The following is a 14,251-nucleotide window of genomic DNA, read 5'->3' on the forward strand; positions in this document are numbered from 1 at the left end:
TTAATCGGTCCCCACTGAGAGCACTCACACTCGCATAAGAATGGGCCCCGGGGTGTGAAAAGCAGTCGCATTATACCCCTCCCTGCGATCAGGATTTCGATGCCGCCAGCCTGAAAATCCCACAAGCCATGGAGGGCAAAAGCTGGTTCCTCTAGGCAAGTTTACTGGTAATACTGGTGCAAGCGTGAGCCTTCTGCCCACCCCCATACTCACTCCCACGTTTTTACACAAGTGATGATGATGGTCAGTGTCTTCAGCCATTCCCTCACAATTTACCCAGATTGTCTGTCATCTTTACCAGCTAAAAAAAGGGAAAATGGACCTTTGACCATTAGGAGCAGGAAACACCTGCAGCTTCATCATTTTCAATCCAAATCCACGCTTGTGTTTTTATACGTCTTATTAAACCGTGAGCCCTCAGAGGATGAGCTTTTGCAGGCTGTTATATGAGATATTCAGGAAGTTATTTGCATGGACTGGATAAAAGCCTGTGGCAGCTGGGTGTGCTGCAGGAGCGAGTCAGAGACCGCTGCATCAGCCACCAGCCCAAGGAACAACATTAGTTCCAGCTTCACAATGAGTTGTTTACTGGCCTTGGCTGCCCGTGGGAACAGCCAAAAAGAGCGGAGGAAAAGGAGAGACAAACACAATGCGAGCGAGACACGTTAGGTGGGAGGCTGGGCTCTAAAGGCAGACCCGGGATTTCAGACCTATGGAACTGGAAAGGGCTGAAAAAGAAATAAAAGAGCACCGGCTGCTCTACGGCATAAACAGGCTGAGGCAAATAAGCCGTCTGCTGCATTACTCCCGTTGCCAGAAGATCCTCTTCCCTAGCTGAAGGGCTGATGTTAAAGGTAAGAGATAAAAATAAAAAGCTTTTAGCTAGTGGCTCTGCTGGAAGGCGATTCACTGAAAGGCAGCAGCGGCTCTCAGGGAGAGCTACACAGGCAAAAGCAGCCGCACTTCCCTCGAGTATTTTTAATTATGTCCCTAAACATTTGCAAGCCTACAGGTTTTCCAGCAGGAGCTCAGGGCTTTCACAGCAAACTGCTGGGGGACAAGAGTCCAGACTGTTTTAGTCAGCTCCTCCCAGAAGATTTTAAAAAAAAAAAAAAAAAAAAAAACCCAAACCCCAACCTAAAAAACAACCCTTTTCTAAATCTGTTTAGAAAGATATTTGATTTTTATGGCCAGCTTTGCTTTGCAGCTTCCCAGTCTTACCCAATGCTTTCCTGATTCCCAGCTCCCCCCTTTCCTCCTCACTTTTTTTTTTTTTTTTTTTTTTTTTAAGTGGAAGGAAAAACAATTACAGCCGTGCAAAGCAAAATCCGAGATTTAACCAGCTTTTCCCCTGCTCATTACCATCCGCGGCGAGGAGGCGCGGGCGCGCTCTCGCCGGCTGTGTCCGCCAGCTAATTGCTCAGGAAATCCGCGTTACCCATTGTCGGGCTGTCCCTGAGCCGCTAATTCTGCAGCGGGAGCGGCGCGGGGCGGGCGATGCTCCGCACGGGAATACAGCCCCGCGAGAGGGACCCAGCGGAGACCCGGGCGCGGGGCGGGCTCAGGCGCTAATAATCCATCCCTGCCCAATGGAAAGCGTTTCCCATCGAGACCCCCAAGAGTTCCCCCTGCCCACAGACCCTGCCCAGACATTGGGCCCATTCTTGTGTCCCGTTTCCCAAGACATGATGGCTGCAGCGTTCAGCGGTTTTGTTTCCTCTCCGAACAAAGGAAAGCAGACAACTGCCAGTCGCATTAGATTTTAAAGATGAAGGGGTAAACTTTTCGCAAGCCGAGCGTGCAGATCTTCCGCGTGGGACTAACTCGGCTGGCGTTCCACGCACACAAAAAGGATAAATGTGGGCTGTCAGGGAGGAATCGGGCTGAAATCTGCCGAGGCGGGGGCACGATCTCAGCCCCGGCCGCTCTGCCGTGGTAAGTTTCTATTTCCTCACTTTCTAACGGAGCAGAAAAGCATCCAGATTTAATGTCAAGTCTGAAAAAAAGGACTGCAGTGTTTCCTGAAATCTGAAAGCTCAGACAAATCTGTGGGAGAAAACTAACTGGGGATGGGCTCGAGTTGTACATTTCAATGGAGATTAGCAATGTTTTTTCATTACAGGCAGATTTCATTCCTCTTACTTGAGCTATGCTCTGGTTGGGATGGGAGAGGCTGTTTCTGTTTAAAGTGAGAAAGATGATCTCCGAGTTTTTGGAAAGTAATTACTATATGAGCAACTCCTCCAAATTGTTGCAGGGGAAATTGTTATAATTCACATTGTAATTCTCGTTGTATCACTGCAGATGACAAGTTAAGGACTTTTATAACCCTGTTTGTTTCAGATTTGTGAAAAATAGCCCTTGGTTAGGGCTTTTTTTTTTGTACTTGAAGTAAGTATCATAAATACACTTTAATATAAGCTTAAGAAAGGGTTGTATATAACTGTGGCATAAACTTAGACTCTCAGCTTACAATGATACATGCTTTCAGCTTCATGTAATGCGAGATCTGGTTCCTACAAACTATATTAATAATTAGGAAGTAATTTATATATTTTATACTACAAAACTTAAAAATTTTATTTTTCACTTTGGGTTTTGTTTATAACTAAAATCTACTCCTTTTAAGGTCAGTGGCAAAATTCCATGAGAAAAATTCAAATACAGCTCTAAGCAGATAGGAAAACTGGTGTCAGAAATAAAATGAATGATGAACAACATACTCAATCTAAAGATGCAGCTGTTTGGAAGAAATAATATTTAACACAATCTAAGCCCACTGCAGAAGAATTTGCAAGAAAAGATTTGGGTTTGTTTTAACGACGCTCCTTAATCTTTGTTTCAGAGAAGACAATTGTGTTTTTTTATATTTTTTCCCTATATGAACAGAACAGTAAAACCCAGAGGATGGGAAGTGCAAAGTTCACAGGTCGGTGATAAGGATATTTCCCCCTTGTAGCACTTTTCCATCTTCTTTCCTTTACTTGCATTCTGAAAGCTAAAATAAAACAGGAAGGAAACTAACCTTGGTACTTTAGGGGCTCAAAGCCTCTGAATTTTAAAAGAAAGTCCTGAAAAACATGGGAAGGAGGAAGGGAGGGGGAGGCTGAACATACATTTCTCTTTAATCCTTTGAGACAAAAAATGAGACTCCACCTTAACTGGCATTAGGTCAATTGATGAAAGTCACTGTCTTTCAAATTCTGGAGTTAGGAGCTCAGCTCATACTCAGACAGACAAACAGAACTAATACCTGAACGAAACTACCCATCACTGTCATTCAGAGTATCGCAATGAGGGGGAAAAAAAAAATACACTTGCAAACCTGCGCCTCCCAGTTTTCTGAGAAGCAGCAATCGAAATGTTCACTGTGCCCGAGTGCTGCAGCTCGTGCCAGAGAGAGGATGCGCTCCCAGCTGTAAGATGGTTGCCCTCCTCCAGCCTGTGACCTTATGGCTAGAGCAGAAGAGCAGGGATTGAAGCAATTTTACCCAAACCTTGGGCCAGACCCTGGGGAAAGGGTGCACTGTAGGACAGCGTGTTGTTTCTGCAACAGAGGGTGAGAGAAGATTGCTCCCTGGGGAGAGGAGTACATGGCAAAACAGTTTGGGACTTAGTTATCATGGGGCTGCCTTGGCACCTACAGTGTGGCCACTTGCAGCCACACGTATCGTGATGCATCTGTGCAGGCTGCAGCTAAATCCGGCTAAAGCGTATTTGAGTATCAGGGCTCTAGGTACCGATTGCTGAGCGTTGCTGGCCAGGTGTACATGGATGACATGGTGGTCCCAGCCTGATGGCTCACACAATGCTCCAGGATCACAAATGAGACGCCAGTGAGTCGTCCTGTCTGAGGGGTGGGTGAGGAGGGCTCCTGGAGCATGCATCAAGCCTCAATAGGTCTTTCCAGGTCAAGTGTGCGTGCAGAGACTCACTCTGCTCCTTCACACGTTGCTCCTCCTCTGTAAATAAGGATTTGAGTTAGTCTCAGGGAAGGGGAGCCACCCCATTTCACAAAAGGCAAATTCTCTCCTTGAAAATAGAAGCTCCTTATTCACGAGAACAGACAGTGGCTCTGCAAGACTTCCTCTAATGCACCATCTTCTCAGTTCAGTCCCGTAAGAGGGGGTAAAGATCCACATCACTTCGCAGCCAAACTAGCCTTAGCTGACCCCAGCTGCAGGGAAAGTTTTCTGAATTACTTGTAACAGTTTGGTTTTGTTTTGTAGAAAAAGGAAAGTCTCTATATCTTGACGAGTGAAATTGAGGGACATTCATCAGTCCCTAAGCCCCAAGACAAAGGTGCGCGCTAGCAACAGAGCAGATTGCTTTCTCTGTACATAACATGATCTCATATTTTGAGTACCTATTATGCCTGCAAATAGACAGCCACAACAAAAGCTCTTATTTTCATCTAATAACATTCCTATTTTAATTTCTTGAACCTGCATATAACACACCGTCTTTCACCCCAGCATGCATTTACTTTTACGTAGTAAATGGAAATTACCGTATTTATCAATAAAAGCAGCATCCCTTGTACAATGCCAAAATGTGATTCCCCTTTTCTCATCTCATTAGAAATCTGATTTCTAAGAAACTTCACTACAGAAGCATCACTCACTAGCTGAGATTTGATATTGTTGCATTGCAAAGTAATTTCTTATTTATTTTAACACATTAGTGCAAATTTACCATCTATAGATCTTACTGCAAAACAGCTCAGCTGTGTGCTGTGCTTCCTCACGCTTTCATTATACACCACTGAATATTTTTGAAGACCTTAATGTTTTCCCCAGAGGGGAGGTGAGTGAGATGACATGAAAAACCCCAGTCATGCCTCCAAATTTCTAGCTTGAGAAACGTGCACCGAGGAGAACAGGGAGCCCAGCAGCTCCAGGAGGGGACCACCCATCCCCAGTGCTCAGAGGTCAGGCCACTGGAGCAAATGAAACTAAGGCTGATGATACCCACTCAGTCTGTACTGCAGTCAGAAGAGAGTGCTCAAAGCTTCCCCTTTCCCCCCCCCAAATAAAGCAATTTGAGAAAACAAAGCTGTTCTATCAACTCCCTCAAGTAACTAAATGCAGGGCACAGATCCTTCAAGGTCCTGAGCAGTGGAGCAGAGGACAAGTTGCCTTCTGCCCCTCTGAAGGACTGGCTCAGCACCCTCAAGGAAACCAGCTGCACCTCCTTGCACCCAGTTTAGCTTGCAAAAGCCAAAATAGGTGTTTGTGCTGCGGTGCTGGCAGCTGGATGGGAGCTTGTTGGTGCTAATGTATGCAAGGGGGGGCTATAATTTTTGGATAAACAGAGGTGAAAGTTCAGCTCTCCTGCTTCAGCAAAGGGACTGCGGAGGAGCCAGCCCGGAGTCACGGCCCTGGGTGAGAGCAGTCAAAGGTGGTGGGGTGAAATAAGGGCTTCATGCGGCTGCAGGCGCCTCCTGAGGAGCTGAGTAAAGGCAACAAGAAGCCAAAAAGCCAAGCAATCACCAAGGAACCACTGGAAATTGTGTCAGAGAAAGCAAAGAAGGGAAGCTTTTTGGGCAGGACGCTGGCTGGAAAGCATTTTGGAACCATAAGCAAATAAACCAAGTCCTGTTGTTGGATTCCCTAGTGGTTCAGGGAAACAGGACTCTCTTATTTTTTAGTTTTTTTCTTAACCAGGCTTTGTAAACAAACAGGGCTACATCAAAGACACAGCTACCTCCATCACCAACTTCTACTCCTGAGTGAAAGCAACCTGTAAATCTTCAAGTACTGGGTCAAACAGTGTAACTCTGCTTTTCATCAGTTCATCGGTTTTTGCTTCGCATCTAAATTTTCCCTTATCAGGATCTCTGTTGAATCTGGCAATGCTATTATAAAGTGATCTCCCCTTAGTGAGAGAGCCGAGGGTCAAAAAAAGCAGCATTCCTACAGTCCTCCATCATCAGATTGAGGTTCCTTTGCAAGCAAAATGTCCCTCTTACAAGAGTAAAATAATGCCAACTTCGCTGGCAAGTTTGGGGGGGAATTCCATAATTTCTGGACTCTGGACCAGACCCTCTGAAGGCAGTAGTGGATGGGGAAGGCCAAAGCACATTAAGGGTTAAAGGGGTGATGTAAATGGAGAGAGACATTCTCAGTGAAAACAAAAAGAGAGTCATGCCCTGAGGATCAGTGTCTGAATATGGGGTAAGTCAGTTCACTATTCTCTTCTGAAGGAAACATTTTAATTAGCTCAATACAAAACAGATACAGCACAGAGAAGTCACCATGAGCAGGAAATGCTTTGTAAGTCTCACAGGACAGTGAGGAGACAACGGCAGTGCTGACCAATTAAAAAAAAAAAAAAAAGAGAGAGAAAAAAGGAGAGTGCCTTTAGGATTAGGTCCGATAGGCTCAGGTTTCCACTTCCCCGCTCCATCTTGGAGAAGAATTAAATTGGGGTCATGCTGCAATTCATTCACTAACTTCCAGGCAACAGAAAGTAGCTGTTGAACTTGGAGGGTCTGTGAGGGTCTTGAAGAGCCAAAGCCACCCCAAGCAGGGAGGAAAGGACTGGCCAGTGCTCTCCCACCTAGTCCCAGAGGGTCCCCGGGATCTCTCTTGGTGGCTGAGCAATGGGGAATGCCCACTGGCTCCCATGTTTTGTTTTTCTTCTATCAAAGAGGATTTGAAAAGCAGATGGTGAAACCTGAAATGATCACAAGTAAATCAGGATTTTACCTTCCCACCAGGTACAGGAGACCTTATTACACCCACGACAAACACTGGGGAATGAAGGTACCGATGGTATTGAAGACCCTTGCACAATAAGTGTCAAAGCCATGAATAAGAGCCTTCCTGCCTTGTCTTTTATGCTAATCATCAGAAAACGTCCCCCTTTTGCGCAGCATACCGGCTAGGCATTCACTCTGATAAAACGAAGGGAAGAATGGCTCTTTGAAGCTACAGAAGCCTTTGCTGGACTTCAAAGTCACACTTCTGTCTACTTCTTTCCTACTGTTCTCAAATACATCACTTAGGATTAGTAAATGAAAGAGATTAAGGCATTTCTACTTTCCATCGCTTCATATAGTCAATAGCGCTTTGTTTACAGGCAGCTGCTTCGTTTTCCACTATCTAATCCCGCCCTTTCTCCTGCTCCTACCGCACCAGGGAAGAAACGTAGGCGAAGGTTACTGTGAAACTACAGGAAGCTCTGGGGAGGATGGAGAGCTCACAGCAACTGGGCAAGCTGGTCAGTTTAAAAGCCAACTCCAAACTTGGTGTCCCAAGCAATTCCCCATCCGCAGCCGTTCCCCTGCAGCAGCAGCCGCCAGGTTGTGCGATCCCTGCTGTCACAGGTACGGCTTTCCGTAAGCCCTCGCTGCTGGGAAACGGAACCAGCATCACTGTGCAACACAGTTACTGCCCTGTCAGCCTCAAAAAGGGAAAAGCCAGCAATCAGACTCCCCCAAACTAGAGGTTTGTTCTTATGACTGCTTTCAGTTAATGCTTTCAAAGTTCTTTGCAACCAAAAATAACTAGTGAAATATTTATTGAAAAGAGAAAGTAAGTGGAGATCTCGTTGCAGGCACTGAGGTATTGCAAGAGTGGCAAAGCAGCAGGGAACTCAGTGGTAAGACGGTTTTGTTGCCTTTTCTATCACTGCTTTGCTTTCTTTGAATTCACATTTTGTGGTTTTCAAAGTGAACATTTGTAAGCCTTTAGACACAATATTTTGGTGGTGTTAAGACTCGTTACACTGTCATAGAATTGTCAGAAATGTTTGCTTTTTCAGGGAGAAAAAGTTTCTTATTTACCTATTAAGTCCCTATCCAAACAGTTGCAGCATATCTCACCTTACCTATAGTACTAACACTGGTCTGGAAGAATCCAAGTCCTATAACCTTATGCAGAGTTATCACCTATGCAAAAATTTTCCAAACACACAAACAACTACCCTCCACCCCCAACTCAACAAAACCTTTTTTAAGCTTTCTGCATAATTAAAGTGGAATGAAGGAGGGAAATAAAACCCAAGAAATCGAAGAAATGATAGTTTGTGGTTGTAAAGCCTTGGGGTCTGTGGTGGGAGCGAGTTACACATCATATGATCGTTGTACCAACTGGGTGAATAACAGGGAAGTGAAAACTCTCTAATGAATGTAGTTCTTGTCAAGAGAAGGCATAAAGCACATGCTGTACCCAAGGAAAATACTTATTTATTTCCAAGGTCAGGGGCTGAGGCCGTATCAAAACACAACAAGTGCTGCCATAACCTAGAGACATTTCTGGACAAAGCACAGAGAACCCCCCCCCCCCCCGCCCCCCCAGTCAAGTATTCCCACCTTTGGATCCATCAATTTTTGGTTTCTGTACCCATAAAACCTTTGCATCTCAAGATTTAGAGATAACCTGAGTACACATAGTGATAATCTAGAAAGAGATCCTTCAGATTTGAAGGGCTTTCATGTTCGGTCTGTATCAGACCTCACAAGAAATAGCTTTACAATGTTTAGTTATTTAAATGAACACAGACGCAGGATGTCCTACATATTCAGACTGATAAAGTGACATTCACCTTACATCTCATATGAGAAAAAAAAAGTGAAGATGCAAAAATGTCAGTCTAAAATGTCACACTTTTTTTTGACCTCAGTTTCATGGACTTGTAAAGATTGAGATGCATATGAAGCAGAAAGAATAGCCATAATGGAATTACAGAATCTGATTTTAAAGCATGCTGTTTACCTACGGTAATTTTCTATACTAACAAATGGTTGGCCTGAATTAAGCTGTAAACTGTCTCTTTTGAAGATTTCTTGGGGTGCCAGGAGGAGGAAATAAAAGAATTGTAAATTGGATACTTGTACAACATAGTAAGTAATATGTAGAAGCTTTCCTTTATTTTCTGTACATGTAGGACAGGGGATATCTCTACAATAAAAGGCAAATTGGAGCAAACCCTGTCAGCTGCTCTGCTGAACACCACTTCATAACTCTGAGAATAGTAAAGTTACGCGAGTAAGTGACAGTTGCTGGATGTTTGCTTGTACCATCCCTGCTGTGAGAGAGAATATTCTCAGTATTACCACATTAAACAGGCTGTATGTTCTCTTATGGTACCACTTTTGACAACAGCAGATACATTTCTCCCCTTGTGACCCCCATTTCAGATACCGGATGTAAAGTTTTGGCCTGCCTGAAAAACACACCGGTACAGTGGTTTTCTTTATATACACTTAACTCAGCATTTTAAAAATGTATCGCTAGGGTTTTTTTCCTAGCAAGAAATAACAGTGGTGAACATGGTGTACATGAAGAACGTCCTACTGCTTTAATCCTTAGTGAAAAGGAAGGAAAGCAAATTTTACATTCAGAAAACTAAATCTGTAGACTCGTGCTGCAGAATTTAAAACACATGGCCGAGTTTCAAAGCGACTTGTCAACTTGTTTAAACATCTCAGTGTTAGACAGGTAAACAACACAGGCTTATATTTTAAAGACCGTAAGTTAGATACACAATTGCTGGCCAGAAAAAAAAAAAAGGTACTTGACTTATGGCTGTCTGATGCAGAGCAGGGAAAAAAGAATCAAGTGATTGAGCATCTTTTCTCCTTTGTAACAACTATCTGGGTCAGGCTGTTGGCAACAACCACTTGTCCCAGTAGCAAAGGTAAGCATTTCAAAACCGCCTTTCAAACCTGCTGCGTCAGGCTGTGTTTTGAGGAACAGCCAGAATACTGGACTCTGCACAGATTGAAAACTGGGGTTTCCATCAACCTTCCAGACACGTGGCCACATAAGGTTTCAAAGGACACCCAATCCCTTTCAGACCTCCCCAGTTAGGACCTAGACACGAAGCCTGGACCAGGAGAGTCTGGCACACCTGGTGGTTTTTTTTTTTTTTTTTTTAAACACACTGCAGAAAAAAAAAGGATCTACTTATAGAGGTAACATTTCAGTATGAACAAAAAATTGGTCCTGATGGAGATAACATGTAGTCTTTTTCTTTACTGAAATGGAGTTACAAGCCAGGAATTTAATGTGTGAGGCTGTGGGTTGAGCTAAGAGGCACAGCTATTCCTGTTTGAGCTCATGGGCGCTTTTGAATCCAACTAAGTTCTTGCTTAAAGGCATTTCAACTTGTAGGTGAGACCTTTGCTCATTTAGATTGCCACATATTCAAAGAAAGTGCACCTTTGAGATTTTACTACTATCCTGTTCATAAGTTTAAATGTCTGGTACCTTTTTTAGGTCATTTCACAAGAAAGTTCATTTAGCCGTGAATTTAGTAGGTAAAAAACCAAGAGGAGTGCAAAAGCACAAAGGGGTACAAGGAACATTTTGCTCCCCCTACACAGCCCGTCTGTCCCCAAAGCCCTGTACAGTTTGCATAATGAAGTGCCGGATTACATGTGCGGTAGAGAAAACCCCAGTGTGGGCTCGGTCTCCTCTGTCATTGCCACACAATCAACAGCAATCAGATAAGGGCGTATCTACTTCTGGTTTGAACATTTGCTAATGCAGGATATCATCACAAACGTGTAACTCACAATGCAAGTAAAACAAAGGAAGAATTTACTAAATTGGGTGAAGAGCATGTAGCAAAGCTGCCTATGAAAATCAGAGGGAATTCTGGTAGTTCAAGGCATGCACAGCAAACACAGCCAGAACAGCAAATCCCCCAACAAAGCGCCACTTCACTGCCCTGGCCTGCAGAGAGCATGAACCCTCCCCAACAGGAGAGACATAATAATTCCAAGTCATCTTTTTGGATGTCAAAAAGATTCGAGTCATTAGAAAGTCATCTTGCTGAGACGTGAGATCTGGGGATCCTCCCTTCCTGCTGTTTTGCTTTACATCCAACTGCTCTGTAAGGAGCACAGGCGAGGTGCTGCCTGCTCTCTGGGGCACAGCGCTGGTTTTTGTAAAGCCTGGAGCTGCCCGGGCACTCCCAGGTGAGGGCAGAACTTGCACCTTCCATCTGACAAAGCCATGGCTATCACATCTTTCTCAACACTTGACATTTTACCAGCTGACTCACTGACAGCCTGCATGCAAGAACAATTGTCAGTGTGAGCTTTCCCAGTAGGAAAACATATGGAAAAGATTTGATTTTCAAAAATCAGATCAGCTTGCATCCCAAATTGTCTTGATTCCATGCTTTCTTCCCCAGTTTATTTGTTTATATGTTGCCATTTCAACCTTTAACACAAGCTTGCACAGTTATATGTTTGCTGTTGAAACTGTGTTGTCAGAGGATCGCTTTCTGGAAAGGAACCTACTCTTCACAAGGGTTTAATATCTCTAAATTACTCTACAGTTGTAGCTACTAAGCTGTTTCTTAGATTACAAGATTACAAACTTTGTTTTGTATTTGGTTTGCTGTATTTTACAAGGCAAAGGTCTTTCTCCTAATCATCCGTCTTCACTCCACATTTCCAAGATGTACCGACTGCTGCGCCCACATTCCGACTCACAAACCCTTCTCACTCCAACGAGGGAGACTTTCCAACTGCTTGTTCTCCCAGGCCTTAAAAATGATACTTACATGAGCAATAAGAGAACATCCAGACAGTTCAGAAAGCACTCATTTCCAACAGACAGCATGCTTACTTCAACTCTACACTTCTCTAAAGCTTGCTGAATTGGCCAAAAATCTAACGAGTGTAAGATTTCCCATATTTCAGGCTCTGAACCTTGACAAAGAGTAGAAATGAAATGAAGCTGTCAGTACAACTTAGAGGAGTCCTTTTTGCAAAGCATTTTACATTTGTAAGAAAAGTCCTTTTGAAAGGAATACCATTTTTGCATAAATTTTAAGGGGGGGAGCAACATTTTCCAAAAGTGGCAAACAACTTTGGAAAGTATTTTTGAAAAACATTTCTGAAATACAATATTTCAGTTTTCCACTTTGAAAAACATGTGTGAGGATACTCCTATTTTCCAGTAGAAAAAAGGCAAAGTAGCGCTTTGTCAATATAAGGTTTGGGGTTTTTTTAATACTTTTGCATCAAAAAAAAAAGTTGAAAACCCACAGAACTTTCATTTCTACACAGTTAAAACCAAACACTAAAATTTTCAGCTTCTTTCTCCTCATCACAAGTTTAGGTGAACATTTCAGACTGATTCTATACCAGGGCAATATCGTGAGTCCATGATTTAATTTCTTCCCAAACACACTGGGCCAATTCCATCTCAAATTTTAAAGAAAAACCTTTCCAAGCGGAAAGTTGGAATTAGTGCTCCCTCTCCTTCCAATAGGAGGACTAGGGAGTAACGGGGGACAGAAAGCAAAGGCTGAGTACAGTAACTACTGTGTTCAACTATGAAAAAATCCCAATAATAGTGGAACTTATAAAGACTACCTTGAAAACTAATTACTGGTCTTGTTTGCGTATCCATTCATTTGGAAAGGAAAGTATGTGTTCCCTTGCACAGAGACTTTAGGTGATAGGAGGTTGCAAGACTGATGGCATCTATTTCTCTCTCCTTTAGGATGAAAGGATTCATGATGGAGATGTGGTAGCAAGGTATCAAGCAACCTTCCTGGAATGTGTGTCTTCGGGAAGAAAAGAGAACACTGCCTTATTTTATGGATGTCACTGAAGTAGACTTTGAAGTTCTTTGGAAGCACATCCCAGACTTGGCATGGGAAACCACAGCAACAATCATACCTGTTTGACAGATGATTCCTTTAAATACAACTTGTATGGAGCCGTGTACAGCGTGGTCTTCATCCTTGGTTTGATTACTAACTGTGCCTCCCTCTTTGTTTTCTGCTTTCGGATGAAAATGCGAAGCGAAACAGCCATTTTCATGACAAACCTGGCTGTTTCAGATTTGCTGTTTGTGTTCACTTTGCCTTTTAAAATTTTTTATAATTTCAACAGGCATTGGCCTTTTGGAGACAGCCTTTGCAAGATTTCTGGTACAGCATTTCTCACTAACATCTACGGGAGCATGCTGTTCCTCACCTGCATTAGTGTTGACCGTTTCCTTGCTATTGTCTATCCATTCCGATCTCGCACCATTAGGACCAGGAGAAATTCTGCCATAGTCTGTGCTGGTGTTTGGACACTGGTCCTCAGCGGTGGAATTTCAGCTTCATTGTTCTCCACAACCAACATTTCCAACACCAGCACAACCTGTTTTGAAGGTTTTTCCAAACGTATCTGGAAAACCTATCTGTCTAAGATCACTATATTTATTGAAGTGGTAGGGTTCATAATCCCTTTGCTACTCAACCTTACCTGCTCCTCCTTAGTTCTCAGGACTCTGCGGAAACCTGCCACCTTGTCTCAGATTGGGACAAACAAAGAGAAAGTATTGAAAATGATCATTGTACACGTGGCCATTTTTGTTGTGTGCTTTGTGCCTTACAATTCCATACTCTTCTTATATGCTCTTGTGCGGTCCCAAGCAATAGCTAATTGCTCCTTGGAGAGGTTTGCAAGGACAATGTACCCAATCACATTGTGCATTGCAACAATGAACTGCTGCTTTGATCCGTTCATCTATTACTTTACATCAGAATCCTTCCAGAAGTCTTTCAACATAAAAACCCAGATAAAAATGGATTCTCTTTTCAAGACTGAGACACCTCTAACAAAGACTGCACTACCAGCACCACAGGATGAAATAAGTGACCAGGCTATTACAAATGGAGGAGACCCAACATCTGAATCGCATTTCTAGTGAGATGTTTACACATGGAGTTATCCCCCATTAACTTTTGATTAACACCATGTGTGAAATAGTTGTTTCAAAATATGTGGGTTGACACATGGTATTAATGAAGAAAACTTGCTGGAGGATAACGACACAGGTAGACAAAAATCTATAGCAGGATGGTCCTATCAGACACAACAGGCAAACGTGAAATACAAAAATCCAGATGGGTCTCCCTTTGGAGATTATGGATGGGTGACAACATATGCAGCAACTAAGGAGGGAACAGTACAACTTCTTTAATGAGAAGATGCCAACATTTGGCATTTTTTCCCCCCAGCAGTTGACATGGGACCAGTTGGGAAACAGAAAATTTAATTTTCTTAGAGATATCTGCCAATATTTCATGCCTTCTGGAGATACATCATCATATGTTAACTCAGTAACTTCACACAATATGTATGTTTGCTTAAAAAGGCATAATAAAAGCTTTTGGCTTTCCCTTATTCACTGCAAGAGTATACCTCCTGGTTTTACTAGATACAGGCATGTTGAAATTATTGTATGGAGAGGTTTGAAGTATAAATAATTACTTTGAAAGCAGGCAA

At 43.1% G+C, this 14,251-nt stretch overlaps 1 protein-coding gene across 1 annotated transcript; it reads left to right on the forward strand.

Annotated features, from left to right (window-relative positions):
• Window positions 1-679: 679 nt before the first annotated feature.
• On the forward strand, window positions 680-13,844 carry LPAR4 (lysophosphatidic acid receptor 4). The gene is made up of 2 exons (XM_009881674.1): window positions 680-854; window positions 12,471-13,844. Exon 2 carries the CDS (start codon window positions 12,624-12,626, stop codon window positions 13,668-13,670), a length of 1,047 nt encoding a protein of 348 aa, XP_009879976.1. The 5' UTR covers window positions 680-854; window positions 12,471-12,623; the 3' UTR covers window positions 13,671-13,844.
• Window positions 13,845-14,251: the final 407 nt, after the last annotated feature.

The sequence above is a fragment of the Charadrius vociferus genome, unplaced genomic scaffold (genome assembly GCF_000708025.1).
Source record: "Charadrius vociferus isolate BGI_N301 unplaced genomic scaffold, ASM70802v2 scaffold472, whole genome shotgun sequence".
NCBI classification, from domain to species: domain Eukaryota; kingdom Metazoa; phylum Chordata; class Aves; order Charadriiformes; family Charadriidae; genus Charadrius; species Charadrius vociferus.